General features: G+C 34.9%; 1 protein-coding gene and 2 pseudogenes across 1 annotated transcript; 2 read left to right on the top strand and 1 right to left on the bottom strand.

The window, feature by feature from the left end:
- The first annotated feature begins 2755 nt into the window (after nt 1–2755).
- Nucleotides 2756–3884, top strand: LOC106399255 (ethylene-responsive transcription factor ERF003-like). The gene is made up of 2 exons (XM_013839736.3): nt 2756–3039; nt 3155–3884. Exons 1-2 carry the CDS (start codon nt 2825–2827, stop codon nt 3645–3647), a joined length of 708 nt encoding a protein of 235 aa, XP_013695190.1. The 5' UTR covers nt 2756–2824; the 3' UTR covers nt 3648–3884.
- A 6670-nt stretch (nt 3885–10554) lies between these two features.
- LOC106399254 lies at nt 10555–11911 on the bottom strand (annotated as a pseudogene).
- Nucleotides 11912–15871: 3960 nt separating this feature from the next.
- Nucleotides 15872–17280, top strand: LOC125599694 (annotated as a pseudogene).
- The last annotated feature ends 1580 nt before the right edge of the window (nt 17281–18860 follow it).

Genomic DNA, 18860 nt, shown 5'->3' with positions numbered 1-18860 from the left:
AAATTGATTAATTATTAATAAAAGCTAATGACCTTCTAGTGATTTTTTCTTGTAGTCATAATTGCTGTCTAAGATTCTTCCATCAAGTTGTTACTGGATTGACCCCAATAATGTTGGCACTTGTTATTTCGATGGATCCATTCTAACAGCACACTTTTTGACTAACATATTCTTCTAGTATCACTTATTCTAGTTACTAATGACTCGAAAAGGATATAATGTCTGAATTGGAAAATAATTTTTAAATACTTGCGACCGAATATAAATTACAAGATTTATTTATTTCAATTGATAAACCAATTATGTTTTACGAAACTTATAGAACAGAAGAGAAATATCAACCAGAGCGTGGTGGACTAGTGGTCTCGAGGTAGTTACAACATCGATACGGACCCGAGTTCGAATATCCCCTGTGGCCACGGAATGCTTTACGCCCTCCCCAAGTTTAAAGTTATCGCGGCGTTGATGCCGGATCCTTGGGTAATGGGTATTAGTGCCGGCTGGTTCCGGGCCAGGGGGATTAGACGGTTGGCAATCAGAAACCAGGTGCGGATTACGGGCTTTCGGGCAATCGGAAACCACTTGCGGATTACGGATCGCCGATTGAACCTCCTGTTAAAAAAAAAAAAAAAAAAAAAAGAGAAATATCGACCAAAATACATCTCCTATATATAAGAATCCACAGACGAATATAAATTACAAGATTTATTTATTTCAATTGATAAACCAATTATGTTTTACGAAACTTATAGAACAGAAGAGAAATATCGACCAAAAATACATCTCCTATATATAAGAATCCACAGACGAACTGGTTATATTATAGAGTGTGTCATTTCCTACAAAACTATCATATAATAATAACAATAAAATCGATACATCCTATATAATGCATAACATTAATTGTTATCATTATCTTTTTTACTCTTCGACTATCATCTGGTAAACTACACTCAGAAATCATGGGTATGATCAGAAAACATTAATAATGTTTGTTTCAATAATGACCTAAAATAAACAAAAATATATAAAATACATAATAGTCGAAGATGATTTTAGTGTTTGATTGAGTCATTATCGAAAACATGGGTGAAGAATGGTGATGAAAGAGTCCCGCTATAGTAATCAAACTTTATTTTTTGCTTCCATTTATTATTGCTATTATTAATTAGCTGAGAAAAATCTAGAAAATATTGGCAGTATCTATGATGTACAGACATGTTGTGATGACCAAACCCATGTGAAAATGTGATGTGGGTTTGAAGTTTTACCGCAGCCAAAATTTCTTGCATCCAGCTTGTTCACAATTGGGAAATAAAAGAAATGGATACTTATTAGTTATCACATAACATACATATTGTCATAAAATACATATTGTTAGGAGATCTCTGGCGATTACAATATCACTTAAAGAGAGCATGATTATTTGAGAGTTCTTAGGGTAATGTTTTTAGCGGAATATAAAAACTCGTCTCTTTACTTTTAACTAAAAAAATTAAGAACCGGTTCTTAAATAAGAACCCGTCTCTTTACTTTTAACTAAAAAAGCTAAAAACCGGCTCTTAAATAAGATATTTACGAGCCGGTTCTTAGCTTTTTGAGTTAAAATTTAAGAGATGAATATTTAAGAGCAGGTTCTTAGCTTTTTTAGTTAAAATTTAAGAGATGGATTCTTATATTCCGGTAAAAACTTCACCCTAAGAGCATGATTATCGGTAAAAAACGTTTTTGGGGTTCTTAAATTTATTTTTGTTTTCTGATTTAATTTTTTTTTTATGTTTTTTAACCGATCGCGGACCGCCACATGTCTGTGGTGCCCGTAAACAGTACAACAAACCCCTATGAAACGTTTCTTATTTGGCGACATTGAAACACACAGTTTTTGCAAAAAGGTGGTGGGGTCCACGCGTAAGAACTCTTCTCCCACCACCGATAATCATGCTCTAAAAATCTCCCAATAATCATGCTCTTAGATATGCTATATGTAGGAGTGTATGACAGTTAAGAATTTTATAGCTATTAATATATTTTTCTAAGCTAAAGTAGTATTCACTCATTTTTTTTTTTTTTTTTATAACCGAGTGTCCTGGCCCCACCGTGGTGGTCCAGACTAGAGACCGAACCCTTAGCGGCGCGGACGCACACCCGAGGGTGGTCATGGCCAGGCAGCGGTCTTCGGTCTCTGGCGCCAGAGCAAGTCCGCATGTAAATTCCCTAGTGGCCAGTGCGATCGAACCCGGGGGCCGTACAGTAGTATTCACTCATAACCTAGGATTTATGTTTGACCAAAAAAAACCTAGGATTTATATGTCACACTATAGAAGTAAGAACTAAAGATATAACTGAAATCCGTTTTATAAGAAAACTATTGAATATGTATATATATATATATATATATATATATTAAAAGTTTTGATAAATTTCGTTTTGCATAGGTCTTATTCTCTTTCAAATGAAAGTACAATGATATATACTTTCCAAAAACATGGTTTAAAACTATTTATTTCCCTACACACAGTTTAGCTAGCATATACAGTTTATAAGTTTTAATATTCACTAACTCTACAATATGTGAGAGTAATAGATAATCCATTTGCCCATGTCGCGGCAATTACAAATACAACAAATGAGTTTCAATTAAGAATACAAATAGTCTCTTTCTCTCACTCCGCTGATGTCTCTCATCAACAAAAATCAATGAGATTTTCTGGATCGTATTGGTAATGGTGTGGGTCCCGTTTAGGACCAAATTGATTGCCAGTTAATTTAGCAAATAAATTAATTACACAACAAAAGCATCTCTCAAACTCTCCTTTTGTGTCTCATGAAGCCAACAGTACTTAAAGCCACCCTTCACTCTTCCAACAACACCTTTCATCACTTTCCTCTTTTACATTTTCCCACAAACACTTTGATTGATAAACACACTAGAACATACCCGACCCCTAATATTCTGATGGCACGACCACAACAACGGTTCCGAGGCGTGAGACAGAGACACTGGGGCTCTTGGGTCTCCGAGATTCGCCACCCTCTCTTGTAAGTCTTTCTCAAATTTACCAAACTACCCTTGCTTTCTTTCTTTCTTGAAAGTTAATCAAGAAGTTCTTGACCTAGTTGGCTAATTCGTTTTTTTTTTCTTTTATTGCCTCAGGAAAACGAGAATCTGGCTCGGGACTTTTGAGACGGCGGAGGATGCGGCAAGGGCCTACGACGAGGCGGCGAGGCTAATGTGTGGCCCGAGAGCTCGTACTAATTTTCCTTACAACCCAAACGCCGTTCCTTCTTCCTCTTCCAAGCTCCTCTCCGCCACTCTCACCGCTAAACTCCACAAATGCTACATGGCTTCTCTTCAGCTGACCAAACAGACGCAAACTCAGTCTCAGGCGCAAGCTCAGAACCCGAGACTTCGGTCGCTTTCCTTACCGGACACTGACAGCGTCATGAATATGACGGCCAACGGTATTAATTATAACAGGGGAGGAGTAACGGAGACGATGAAGGAGATCAAATGGGAAGATGGAAACGCGAATCTGCAACAGAACTTCAGGCCATTAGAGGAAGATCACATTGAGCAAATGATAGAGGAGCTGCGTCATTATGGTTCCATTGAGTTTTGCTCTGTTTTACCTACTCAGTCGATGTGAGAAACGGTCCTGTCATTTTAGCAGTAATTCTTTTTTTATTTGAAGTTTAATCTTATTTTTCCTTCAACATGACGGCGTCGTGGAGTAGTAGAAGAGAAAAAGGCTAATTTCTAGACATTTGATCTGAATTGGCCTCTTTGAAACACTCATTCTAAGAGCAATCGATCATATGCTATGTAATGTATATTATTTTTATTATATGAAAAAAAACGTTATCTAATATCTTAATTTGCATCATTTCTCCATGCAAACCAGTACTCATGTGTTTGTGTTTCGTGTGTGAATAAGTGGGGATTTTATGTAGTGAAAAGATACAACATTGGGAAGGAAGATATCAAAAGAAGATAGAGAGATGAGATTTTGTTTAGGGTCTGGAAATTTTGTAGTTAGCTTTTTGGTTTTTGTTCCATGCATGTTCTCATTTTTCAACGGTGGACCTTAATTTCTTTCCTTTTAAAATTTTATTTCACCATCTCTTTTGTTTCTCTTTTCAATTTGGGATTGCTGCTAACTGCTAAGTAGAAAGTGTACCTACCTATAGCATAACAGGACAATCAAATTCTAACTTTTAAAATAAATGTTTTTTCTAACTTCACTGATCTGTAATATAGGGTTTTATTGTTTTATCAACGTTTTGAAATAATATTGGCTTTGATTGATGACATAAATTAGAGTTGATTAAGTTTGAATAAGAGCATAATTCAAAAATGTTATCAATCATGAAATCATTAATTAATTTTAATTTTTTGAGTTAATGTTTGTGTTAATATGTTTTTTACACAAAGAAGATTGTTTTCCTTGCTGATTTAAAATGTGTACAACGGCAATCACTGTGTAAACAACGTTTTACGGATACTTGCAAATAAACCAATCACGCCCCGCCCTGAAACAACTAGTAACCACGCTACTAATTTCTTCTTTACAATAAGTTAATAACAACTGCATCAGTAATCATCAAGTACTACGTACGCAGTATTAGACACAAAGCGTCCCACATCCGATCAGATGTTGGAAGGAATCCTTCGTAATATATAAGATAAATGGACCACTCCACTTATCACCAATTGGTTTTAGGTTGGAAGTCTATCTACCTTAACATGGTATCAGAGCCCGATCCACACAATCTAACCCGATCCACGTCAATCTGGTCCAAAGTTAGCCCATCGATCATGGTCCGAGCATTCCGAGATTGACGCTCAAAAAACCATCATCTCGAGGGAGCGTATTAGACACAAAGTGTCTCACATCGGATGTTGGAAGGAATCCTTAGTAATATATAGAATAGATGGACCACTCTAGATATCACTCATGAGAGTTTTCTTGCCATATTTTGGATGCTGCGGACGTAAAAAACAAGCTTATAATTTGGTGATAAAATTAACCTTACAAAATGTATGTTTTTAATTATATCTGAGGAAACCGATGGAAGATCTTTTATATATAAAACATGATCTTTGACTATGCGATAAAAGCCTCTATTTACAAGGTGACAATGGATAGAAAAACTGTAAAATAATATAATGTAATTATAACATATAATCTCACATAACTGCAACAAGGGGAACCAAGGAAATTCTAAGTTTTTAAACTACTTCATTGATATGCCTAATCCATTACAAAAAGATAAAACAGAACATTTTTATTTTGAACAACAATTACTTCATTGTTGTAGCCACTCGGCTTGAACAAGGAAATTAAGTTATATTAAGATCTAGTAAGATATACAATTTAACTTAAGAGTTCTGTAGGCGACTAGGCGTGCATACGATTTTCGATTTCTTTGGTAGCAATATTGACTACGTGACAATATAGTAGTCAGCCACTATAATATTTGTTGAGATCCACAACCAGTTATATGGGACAAACTTTGTCAAACAATAGAAATAGATTAGAATCTCAACGTGATAATATTTTTTGGATCGAGGTCTTTATCGAATGGAACTTATAATGATTATTCTACGTACCTGTTTGTAAATTGATTTTGTTTTCCCCATACTTTTTCAAAAAAGTAAATAAATAAAGAAGGGGAATTATAAAAGTGCAGTTTTATTCTAATTATTTTGTTTTCTTAAAGCATTTTGAAGCAGCAAAGGTGAGATTTAAAATAATGGGCATGCTTGTGAATTCATCATCATTACTTCTTTGAACTTTCTGTGACCCTTTTTTTCCTTTTAGGAAGGTCCTTTTCTATTGCCCCAATAAAATTTTCACTGAACTCACCAAATAGAGGATAAATAGGTAGAGGTATATAGATTCAGATTCATATGAAAACGTATCTTGTCCATTCCTGTATATAATATTTAGTTATATGTTTATCCCCTGGGCCCTGTTAGTGCATGAAAATGTTATATTGTTCACTCAAATTAATCAAAAGTATTGCACATTTACGTATTATTTTTGTTATTGAACTTATTCTAAACATCGTTAGTTAAACGTGGTGTGCATTAATCTTACTGACATTTGATAGGAACAAGAGCGAGAGATTGTTGAGTTTGGACACGTTTAGTTAATTACATGATTCTGCTAAACATACGTACTGAAAACAAATCTTTGGACAAAACAGACAATTCACCTTTATATCAAACGCTAACCTGGGCATTCAAAGATAGATCATTGCCATGATCAAGCTTTATTAGTAAACGAAATCAAACAAGCTTATCTTTGTGGTTCTTCTACCATATTACTCCCTCTGTTTTTAAAAGATGCATATTCTAGACTTTTCACATATATTAAGAAAACTCATTCAATATGCATTGTTTTTTTGTGAATAACAATTTTTCATAACTTTTAGCCAATAGAAATTCAATAAACACCATTAATTTTTTTGAAACTTACAAGTTTTCATAAACTCATACATTGAAAAAGTAAAAAATGTATCTTTTTGAAACAAATTTTTTTTCCAGAACATACATCTTTTAGGAACGGAGGGAGTACTATTTATGGATTTACAACTGAAATCAATTGAACATTAATAGTATAGGTATGTAGTTCAGTTAACGACTTCCTAGATTAGGTATAAAAGATATGGTAATCTTCATATGCGCATGTAAGAGAATAGTGCGAGAAAGACATCTCCCAATAATCATGTTTGAAAAAATTTAAGGAAATTCATAGTAAGGATTTACGACTAGGCAATGTGGTATAGTGGTTTACAACATTGATACTGCAGTTTTATCATATAATCTGGATTAGTATAATATTATGGGTGTATGAGTTATAGATGATAAACAATCTCAGACCGATAAAAGACGTTCAACTAAAGTCTGTTATTGAAAACAAATCTCTGTAAATTTGTAAATTGCTAAAGATTACATCATTAAGGTCAACTAATTAGGTCTCTAAGATTGCATCTATTTCTGCCACACACATTTTGTTAGTATTTTAAATTACATGAAATCATTTACAGTTGTTGACCGCATATTTGGCGGCTTTATTACCACACAAAATCACTTTAAGTCAATTATTCTAACTATAAAGGCCAGCAATATTTCGATGAATGTAGTAAATCTTTCATAGCTGTTATATCATCTTTTATTTCAAGTTAGACTTTGCTTTGATTTGAAACTCCGCTTAAAATTATTACTTACATGTAGAAAAAATCTTTAAAACTGCTACGTATGAGTTAGAATGTATGGCGGATTTATTTGAGTTAGAATCAGCCATGACGAATAAAGGTGAGAAAGTGTTTATATGACATCCAAACGAACAAACTTATGGAAAATCAAAATTATGGTTTAATCGGGAACACAGAATTTTAGTAGGCACTAGGCACCTAATCATAATTCAGAATCTGAAATATGATTTATATAAGGGACATCTACAAGAGACAAGACATACCAATGACCTATTTTCATCTCGACGGTCTTTTTAATCAAGTAATGATTGACAGTAAGTTTAACTTTTATTGGTAAGTAACTAATTTTACTCAAGGGCATCTAACACTATTTTTCCCTCTTTACACTAATCCTGTTATAGAGTTAAATTTACTCCAATAATTTACTATATAATAGAGTTACTCTATAATATAGTGAAATTTAGAAGAATGCTGTTTTTTTACTGCAAATATATAGTAACAAAACAACATTCCTCTATATTTTACTCTATTATAATGTAACTCTATTATAGAGTGAACCATTGGAACAATTCTACTAGCTTTATAATAGACTTATTCTATTTTAGTGTAAAATATAAATAAAATAATAGTGTTTCATTGGAGATTTTGTGTCAATGTATACAAAAAAAGTGTGACACCAAGTACAAGATATACACATGATAATGCGTTCATGTATACATCTCACAAATTTATAAATATATATGTATACAGAAAAATAAGGAGGAAAGTGGTCAAAGGCAATAATGGAAAAGAGAATGATGTGTTGAGCAATGTAGATTCTCATGTGAATTGTTGGTTCCAGAAACGCCAAAGCATGGCCTTATATATGGTGAAACTCTTTTCATGTTTTTGCTAACATCCAATTCCTTTTTTTATTTGTGCGCATTTCCGGTTAGTCTATTTTTCATTACGATAGATACCTTAAAATATTTTTTTTTGATTTGGCTATCTCTTGTTATCAAAGTATATAAACAAGAAAAGTATGAAACAGAAGTGAGAGTCCCAAAATACAATCAGAAGAATGTACACTAGAAAATTTGTTCCATCTCGATTTGATTACACATATAGGATAATAGGATATTTATATAATTTCAGAAATATATGTATATATAATATCATATATAATATTATATAATGCCCATCCCGAACTGTTTATTTAAAATAAATAAATATGCTAAAGCACATACGTGAACCATTTCCATAATTGACATTTGTATAAGATGCATGTGTGTGTTAAATACCACATGTGCGTTACCTCTTTCTTATCAATCAATTTTGATGAGCCCAAATATACTCCATTATACGGTTCATATTTTAAATGGAAACATGACATGTTCTTCTGCCTACAATCTTTTAACTCGAATGTTTGTCATGACGTATTTATTTTGGGAAATATACCACGATACTATAATGTAAGTGTGCATCAATCTAAAACTAGACTTATTTGATGGTTGATTTGAGGAAATATAGAAAGTAATTAAATTTATGTAAACTCCTTTTTTAACTTATTTCTTACTCTACTTCTTTTGATTGGGAGTTTAATGAGTTTGTGGTATCCTAAAAACACGGCTCTCTAATGTCCCTGAAATTTGGAAGTGTATCTACTGCTGTGGCATCAATACCAGACACCCTAACTTGACTTATCCTGCAAGATTACATACAATTTAAACGATATCGTCTCGTCTTTTTTCCTTGCAACAAATACTAGAGAGAAAATACGAAAGATGACAGTTTCTTGGGTAAAAAAGATGACAGTTGTTGAGCTCTATGTTTGTGACGGACCAGATGCACTCCTGGGCCAGATGCTCCACTAGAGTCAGATCGGATGTCCGTGCTGAAGACCAGATGCTCTACTAGAGCCAGACCGGATGTTTGTGCTGGAGGCCAGATGCTCAACTAAAGCAAATGTCCGTCACCAGATGTCCAATCCCTCGCTTAGTATGATATTGTCCGCTTTGGACCTAAGTCCTCACGGATTCGTTTTTGGGTCGTTACTCCCAAAAGGCCTCATACTAAGTGGAATTGGACCAGCTATATATATTAAACTTTATTTTGTCTAATATCCGATGTGGGATTTGGATTGCCTCTTTATTTATTCTGACACTCTACACAGCGTAAAGGGTACAACTGTTTCGACATGTAAGAGAAGAAGTCGCCAACTATGTCGAGTTCATCAAGGAATCTGCTTCATTCATTGGAGAACCCAATTAACTTAAACCAGAAGTTGCTGAAACTGTGTTGAAAAGTGTGATATGTCAGACTAGATTTGGGATAAATCTTAAATGAGGCAAACTTGAAAACACTTATGACCAAGTCATTGTACAAAACATTTCAGGTGTTGGGGTGTTTTGCTGCAGCGGATTACTTTCCCGGTTATTGTCAAAATCATCTAAAGGATCATGGGTTGCATAGCAAATATGAGATGTTTATAAGGCTATAAATTCTTTTTCAATCAAGCTATAAAAGCATCAGATAGAAGATGAGTGTATAAAGGATGATACGTTGACTTGCTCTTCAAGATAGAAAAGAGAGAGACTGGACTTCGAGAGTATCAACTCAGTCATCACCCACCCAAAGAATTCTTATGATACGTAACGAAAAACTACCCAACGATATCTCAAGAAACATGGATCCATATCACAGAAGACGATATAACACGACTAGAGTATCTCAAAATGGTGGTTAAAATGATTAGGATAACACAGCTTCTGCCATTTTTAGTTTCAAGAGAGGCTTCAAAAGATGTAAAAATCCGTAGGCTATGACATTCCAAAAAACATGGATCTAGGCCCGCGGGTCCGGGGAATTCGGTTCGACCAAAATCTCATCAAATTGAATTAAAAATTTGGTTAAGTATTCAGTTAGTTCAGTTTAATTTTTTTTTTATATTGAAACTAACCAAATTTTTTTGGTTTCTATTATATTTTGGTAAAAATTGGTTAAGTTCGGTTGATTTGGTTGCAAATTTTGGTGAATTCAATCAGTTCAGTTCGAAATTTGGTTAACAGTTTTTTTTTTTTTACATCCAAACTAACCGATTACCGAACTGAAAACTGAACTAAACACAAATTTCAGTTCGGTTCAAAACCGCAGACCTATATGTATCCATGTCAATATTTGGGCTGTTCATATGAATCCAAGCGTCTGGAAATGGAAGCATTGGGAAGCAATGGAGGTAAAAGAAGTTGATCCTTGAAGAATCACATGGACTTATCCGTCCTAAGAAAGTTGGATTTCAGTGTATCCCCAGTCCTTACAAAGTGGACTTAACTTCTCTTCTTCACTTCATAATTGTAAGTAATGTAATGATCTTATACCATTACCATCAATAAAATGCTTGTTCACGTACACACAACTTCTTGAAACCATTACAACCCGAATCAAATTACGAAACAAAAAAAAAAGAAAGAGTAAGAGATTTTACTAGGCGAATCTAAACCTAAGCACTCACAGGTGGTGATGGAGGAAGACATTGTCTTCTCCTTTCCCCTCCTCCTCTTCTGCTCCTGTTCAAAGACCCCGACGAAGATAGCGAGGGACCAGGTGGAAATCTACTCGACCTGCTCCCAAGCTTCTTCTCTTCTGCTTCCGGAACCTTCTCCTCTTTCGATCTAACCTGCCTCACCTTCGTCTCGTTCAGCTCCGCAGGCAAAACACAGTTGCAGAACAAACCTAAAACCAAATACACAAAACATAAAAAGTCATGACCTTTTTTACTAAAACAGAGTCTCAAAACAGAGTAAACCATGTTCTGTCTTTTTTTTTTTTTGTAAGCTTCTAACCAAAGCGAGCAAGACGGTTAACCCAACTAGGGATGGATCTCCTTGTCAGCTGAACACAAACGTCGTTGCAAAAGTGATTACAGTTCTTTGTAATGAGATGGTAGTGTTTTCCCCGCTGTACTCTTCAGAGAGCTTCTCCATAAAGGCGCGGACTTTCTCAGGATCCAAATCTGTTCTTCCGATCAAAATAGACTTCCTGAATGTGAACCCTGGACACTGCTTCGGTTCAACCTCGAAGATCCCTGTTGTGGAATGCTCGTGAGCTCCGAAACCGTACTCAACCCCATGAACTACATTTTTCAGACAGAACATATCTAATGAGTTTATCCAAGTCATATAAAAACAGAACATAGGTCAAAAAAAGTTTCCAAATTTGGAATCTAATGACACCGGTCAACTTCAATTACACAACAAACAAACATTAAACTCAAAGTTTCTTACTTCAATCCCAAAGATTCATAAAGTTGTGAACTTGAAACAAAACCCATCAATAAATTTGAGAGAGAGAGGAGATACCTTCAACACCAGAGTGGTAGACTCCAAGTCCTAACCAGTAAGCGTAGCCATTGATGGGTGTGAGATCGTATACATTCAGATAAACCGGAACCGAACCGGCTTTCTTCTTCCCGGCCGGCCACCACCACCATTCTACACAACATCTTTCCTCTTTTAGCCGGACAATCTTTAAGATTCGTAAAGAGCTTAAAGAAAGAAAGAAAGAATCTAGTTCTCTGTGGGATTATTCTGCTTCTTTTGTGGTCAATCTGAGAGAGAAGCTTCTGTTCATGTTTCCTTCCTTTCTTAAAAGCTACATTCTCTTTTCTGTTTCTGTCACCCTTTAGTTTGCGGCACATATTGTTTTAGCCCCTATAATTTTACATTTTTACGTTTTGACCCCGGTACTATTAAATAGATGCTTTCACGTCAGCGACGCCAACGAGGACTATTTTAGAGCTAAGAAGAGTGATATAAGTGCACGTAAATGTTGATTAGTCGTATAATAGTAAAACTCGATGGCTGTTTCAAAATCACATGAACTCTATCAACCATTACATTGTTTACATTGGTCAAGAAAGTGGCTTAGACGGTCTAACCAACGATTAACACTATATCTATATATATATATATATATATATGAATATAAAATATACTAAATATATAAAAATATATCTTATATAAACTTTAGATTATTTCAAAAAATTTAATATTCAAAAATCTGATTAATTGATGATATATGTAGTACATATCTCTTTAACTTGGATCAACAGCTTAGCAAAATTTGTATGATTTATTATAAAAAATTGTATGATTTGTTTGTGATGTATTACTTTTCAAAATATCTCTCATGGAATAAACCGGTTCAGCGGTTTCAAAGGGTCACTCGGGGATGATTGTGACATTGTCTAAACAAATTGAAAGTGGAGGGTGGTATAGGTAAATAATATTATATAGAAATCGACAAAGCCACGAGCCATGTTTCAGGAGGTGTCTCTTTGTGTACGTTTTCAGCAACCGATGCTTAGCTGTTGGGGCGTGAAGTTAACAACATTATTACACTCACCACTTGGGATAATTTTAGACTGGTTAATCTACCAAACTGATTTGTATTTAACTGAATATACTAAATTGTATTTCCCTACTCAAATATTGTAATTTGTAAACATATACAAAGGCAGTAAGTAACCAGACGAATTAGCCGTCCTTTGTATTGATGTATATATTTATCATTGAAAAAATCAAAGAAAAAAATTACAAAATAATTAATTTAATAAATAACTAAATAATTAGGGTTAAGCTATTGGAGTGAACATCTGACTCCGAATATCTATTAATTTGTACTTGATCACTCTTGTAAAGATAATTTTTTTCCCCCACAAAATTTCTAAAGATAAGTTTACTATCATATTAGTTTACTCCTAACAAAAGAATTTTAAAAACATCAAGTCAGAAATTGGCTTGTTTAAGAATCGTATATATCAATTCTAAAAGGTAGCTTTTAAAGGTCAACACAAGTATATCTATTTAATGACTTTGATAATTATTTAGTCATGGCCATTTGTAGAACGACTTGAGGACCAACAACTTGTGCACATAATTATTATAGTCAACTGCTCATGGCGATTACAGTACTATATTCTAGTCATGTTTATCATAATTTGCTGGTTATGATCAGAGCCGGCCCTGAGTGGAAGCGGACCAAGCAGTTGCTTCCGCCGACAAATAATAACTATATTTTCGGCCGAAATTTGACAGTAAGTTCCTTTAGCTAATTTGGTCATGGCACTATGGTTAACTGTCCAAGGTGATGAGTTCGAACGCTTTCCCCATCATAATACAACTATTTTTTATTCAGTGTTAATACTTAATACTAATCGGCCCAATAATTTTTTTTTTGCTTCTGGCCCCTAGATTCCTAGGACCGGCTCTGGTTATGATTAGCACTAATAGTCAAAGACCTTTTAAAAACCTGTTTTGTATATTCAACAGAGGTTAATAAGTGAAAATATACTATAGACTAATCTTAAAACCCACAATTATACGAAAAAGGTTAACATGACGACGTTATGGACCGGCCGAGTACTTCTAGTGTAATCACTACAAGAAAACACATGGTTAACGACGAAAATTAACGAGGAAAAACAATCCTCGTAAATTTGCGTCGAGTTTTACGACGAATTTACGTGAAAAACTAAGTCATCGTTATTTCCTCGTAACGTAACGACAAAACTATTTCGTCGTAATGTGGATGTAACTTTACGAGTATTTACGAGGAAACTATTTCCTCGTAAATACCACGTAAAGTTTACGTGGTATTTACGAGGGAATAGTTTTCGTGTATTTACGCGTAAAGTTAATCCACATTACGACAAATAGTTTTTGTCGTTACGTTACGAGGAAATAACGATGACTTTAGTTTTTCACGTAAATTCGTCGTAAATCGACGCAATTTACGAGGATTGTTTTTCCTCGTTAATTTTCGTCGTTAACCATGTGTTTTCTTGTAGTGATTACACTAGAAGTACTCGGCCGGTCCATAACGTCGTCATGTTAAACCTTTTTCGTATAATTGTGGGTTTTAAAGATTAGTCTATAGTATATTTTCACTTATTAACCTCTGTTGAATATCAAAACAGGTTTTTAAAAGTCTTTGACTATTAGTGCAATCATAACAGAGCCGGTCCTAGGACTAGGGCCAGAAGCAAAAAAAAATTATTGGGCCGATTAGTATTAAGTATTAACACTGAAAAAAATAGTTGTATTATGATGGGGGAAGCGTTTCGAACTCATCACCTTGGACAGTTAACCATAGTGCCATGACCAAATTAGCTAAAGGAACTTACTGTCAAATTTTCGGCCGAAAATATAGTTATTATTTGTCGGCCGAAGCAACTGCTTGGTCCGCTTCCACTCAGGGCCGGCTCTGATCATAACCAGCAAATTATGATAAACATGACTAGAATATAGTACTGTAATCGCCATGAGCAGTTGACTATAATAATTATGTGCACAAGTTGTTGGTCCTCAAAGTCGTTTCTACAAATGGCCATGACTAAATAATTATCAAAGTCATTAATAGATATACTTGTGTTGACCTTTTAAAAGCTACCTTTTAGAATTGATATATACGATTCTTAAACAAGCCATTTCTGACTTGATGTTTAAAATTCTTTTTGTTAGGAGTAAACTAATATGATAGTATAAACTTATCTTTAGAAATTTTGTGGGGGAAAAAACTTATCTTTACAAGAGTGATCAAGTACAAATTAATAGATATTCGGAGTCAGATTTCACTCCAATAGCTTAACCCTAATTATTTAGTTATTTTATTAAATAATTATTTTGTAATTTTTTTCTTTGATTTTTCAATGATAATATATACATCAATACAAAGGACGGCTAATTCGTCTGGTTACTTACTGCCTTTGTATATGTTTACAAATTACAATATTTGAGTAGGGAAATACAATTTAGTATATTCAGTTAAATACAAATCAGTTTGGTAGATTAACCAGTCTAAAATTATCCCAAGTGGTGAGTGTAATAATGTTGTTAAACTTCACGCCCCAACAGCTAAGCATCGGTTGCTGAAAACGTACACAAAGAGACACCTCCTGAAACATGCTCGTGGCTTGTCGATTTCTATATAATTATTATTTACCTATACCACCCTCCACTTTCAAATTTGTTTAGACAATGTCACAATCATCCCCGAGTGACCCTTTGAAACCGCTGAACCGGTTTATTCCATGAGAGTGATATTTTTGAAAAGTAATACATCACAAACAAATCATACAATTTTTATAATAAATCATACAAATTTTGCTAAGCTGTTGATCCAAGTTAAAGAGATATGTACTACATATATCATCAATTAATCAGATTTTTGAATATTAAATTTTTTGAAATAATCTAAAGTTTATATAAGATTATTTTTTATATATTTAGTATATTTATATTCATATATATTATATATATAATAATAGATATAGTGTTAATCGTTGGTTAGACCGTCTAAGCCACTTCTTGACCAATGTAAACAATGTAATGGTTGATAGAGTTCATGTGATTTTGAAACAGCCATCGATTTTTACTATTTATACGACTAATCAACATTTACGTGCACTTATATCACTCTTCTTAGCTCTAAAATAGTCCTCGTTGGCGTCGCTGACGTGAAAGCATCTATTTAATAGTACCGGGGTCAAACGTAAAAATGTAAAATTATAGGGGCTAAAACAATATGTGCGCGCAAACTAAAGGGTGACAGAAACAGAAAAGAGAATGTAGCTTTTAAGAAAGGAGGAAACATGAACAGAAGCTTCTCTCTCAGATTGACCACAAAAGAAGCAGAATAATCCCACAGAGAACTAGATTCTTTCTTTCTTTCTTTAAGCTCTTTACGAATCTTAAAGATTGTCCGGCTAAAAGAGAAAGATGTTGTGTAGAATGGTGGGTGGTGGCCGGCCGGAAGAAGAAAGCCGGTTCGGTTCCGGTTTATCTGAATGTATACGATCTCACACCCATCAATGGCTACGCTTACTGGTTAGGACTTGGAGTCTACCACTCTGGTGTTGAAGGTATCTCTCTCTCTCTCTCAAATTTATTGATGGGTTTGTTTCAAGTCACAACTTTATGAATCTTTGGGATTGAAGTAAGAAACTTTGAGTTAATGTTTGTTGTTTGTGTAATTGAAGTTGACCGGTGTCATTAGATTCCAAATTTGGAAACTTTTTTTGACCTATGTTCTGTTTTTATATGACTTGGATAAACTCATTAGATATGTTCTGTCTGAAAAGTAGTTCATGGGGTTGAGTACGGTTTCGGAGCTCACGAGCATTCCACAACAGGGATCTTCGAGGTTGAACCGAAGCAGTGTCCAGGGTTCACATTCAGGAAGTCTATTTTGATCGAAGAACAGATTTGGATCCTGAGAAAGTCCGCGCCTTTATGGAGAAGCTCTCTGAAGAGTACAGCGGAAACACTTACCATCTCATTACAAAGAACTGTAATCACTTTTGCAACGACGTTTGTGTTCAGCTGACAAGGAGATCCATCCCTAGTGGGTTAACCGTCTTGCTCGCTTTGGTTAGAAGCTTACCAAAAAAAAAAAAGACAGAACATTGGTTTACTCTGTTTTGAGACTCTGTTTTAGTAAAAAAGGTCATGACTTTTTATGTTTTGTGTATTTGGTTTAGGTTTGTTCTGCAACTGTGTTTTGCCTGCGGAGCTGAACGAGACGAAGGTGAGGCAGGTTAGATCGAAAGAGGAGAAGGTTCCGGAAGCAGAAGAGAAGAAGCTTGGGAGCAGGTCGAGTAGATTTCCACCTGGTCCCTCGCTATCTTCGTCGGGGTCTTTGAACAGGAGCAGAAGAGGAGGAGGGGAAAGGAGAAGACAATGTCTTCCTCCATCACCACCTGTGAGTGCTTAGGTTTAGATTCGCCTAGTAAAATCTCTTACTCTTTCTTTTTTTTTTTTGTTTCGTAATTTGATTCGGGTTGTAATGGTTTCAAGATTGTGTGTACGTGAACAAGCATTTTATTGATGGTAATGGTTATAAGATCATTACATTACTTACAATTATGAAGTGAAGAAGAGAAGTTAAGTCCACTTTGTAAGGACTGGGGATACACTGAAATCCAACTTTCTTAGGACGGATAAGTCCATGTGATTCTTCAAGGATCAACTTCTTTTACCTCCATTGCTTCCCAATGCTTCCATTTCCAGACGCTTGGATTCATATGAACAGCCCAAATATTGACATGGATACATATAGGTCTGCGGTTTTTGAACCGAACTGAAATTTGTGTTTAGTTCAGTTTTCAGTTCGGTAATCGGTTAGTTTGGATTTAAAAAAAAAAAACTGTTAACCAAATTTCGAACTGAACTGATTGAATTCACCAAAATTTGCAACCAAATCAACCGAACTTAACCAATTTTTTACCAAAATATAATAGAAACCAAAAAAATTTGGTTAGTTTCAATAAAAAAAAAAATTAAAACTGAACTAACTGAATACTTAACCAAAATTTTTAATTCAATTTGATGAGATTTTGGTCGAACCGAATTCCCGGACCCGCGGGCCTAGATCCATGTTTTCTTTGAATGTCATAGCCTACGGATTTTTACATCTTTTGAAGCCTCTCTGAAACTAAAAATGGCAGAAGCTGTGTTATCCTAATCATTTTAACCACCATTTTGAGATACTCTAGTCGTGTTATATCGTCTTCTGTGATATGGATCCATGTTTCTTGAGATATCGTTGGGTAGTTTTTCGTTACGTATCATAAGAATTCCTTTGTGTGGTGATGACTGAGTTGATACTCTCGAAGTCCAGTCTCTCTCTTTTCTATCTTGAAGAGCAAGTCAACGTATCATCCTTTATACACTCATCTTCTATCTGATGCTTTTATAGCTTGATTGAAAAAGAATTTATAGCCTTATAAACATCTCATATTTGCTATGCAACCCCATGATCCTTTAGATGATTTTGACAATAACCGGAAAGTAATCCGCTGCAGCAAAACACCCCAACACCTGAAATGTTTTGTACAATGACTTGGTCATAAGTGTTTTCAAGTTTGCCTCATTTAAGATTTATCCCAAATCTAGTCTGACATATCACACTTTCAACACAGTTTCAGCAACTTCTGGTTTAAGTTAATTGGGTTCTCCAATGAATGAAGCAGATTCCTTGATGAACTCGACATAGTTGGCGACTTCTTCTCTTACATGTCGAAACAGTTGTACCCTTTACGCTGTGTAGAGTGTCAGAATAAATAAAGAGGGCAATCCAATCCCACATCGGATATTAGACAAAATAAAGTTTAATATATATAGCTGGTCCAATTCCACTTAGTATGAGGCCTTTTGGGAGTAACGACCCAAAAACGAATCCGTGAGGACTTAGGTCCAAAGCGGACAATATCATACTAAGCGAGGGATTGGACATTGGTGATCGGGACATTTTTTGCTTTAGTGAGCATCTGGCCTCCAGCACAAACATCCGGTCTGGCTCTAGTAGAGCATCTGGTCTTCAGCACGGACATCCGATCTGACTCTAGTGGAGCATCTGGCCAGGAGTGCATCTGGTCCGTCACAACATAGAGCTCAACAACTGTCATCTTTTTACCCAAGAAACTGTCATCTTTTCGTATTTTCTCTCTAGTATTTGTTGCAAGGAAAAAAGACGAGACGATATCGTTTAAATTGTATGTAATCTTGCAGGATAAGTCAAGTTAGGTGTCTGGTATTGATGCCACAGCAGTAGATACACTTCCAAATTTCAGGGACATTAGAGAGCGTGTTTTTAGGATACCA

This window comes from Brassica napus, unplaced genomic scaffold (assembly GCF_020379485.1).
Source record: "Brassica napus cultivar Da-Ae unplaced genomic scaffold, Da-Ae ScsIHWf_1960;HRSCAF=2608, whole genome shotgun sequence".
NCBI classification, from domain to species: domain Eukaryota; kingdom Viridiplantae; phylum Streptophyta; class Magnoliopsida; order Brassicales; family Brassicaceae; genus Brassica; species Brassica napus.
The sequence above is the reverse complement of the archived record's forward strand: the minus strand, read 5'-3'. Positions and strand labels throughout refer to the sequence as shown.

Coding starts and splice junctions, on each gene's coding strand:
- LOC106399255 (XM_013839736.3), top strand. CDS start 2,825: ATGAAGCCAACAGTACTTAAAGCCACCCTTCACTCTTCCAACAACACC. Junction 3,040..3,154: donor GAGATTCGCCACCCTCTCTT/GTAAGTCTTTCT, acceptor TTATTGCCTCAG/GAAAACGAGAATCTGGCTCG.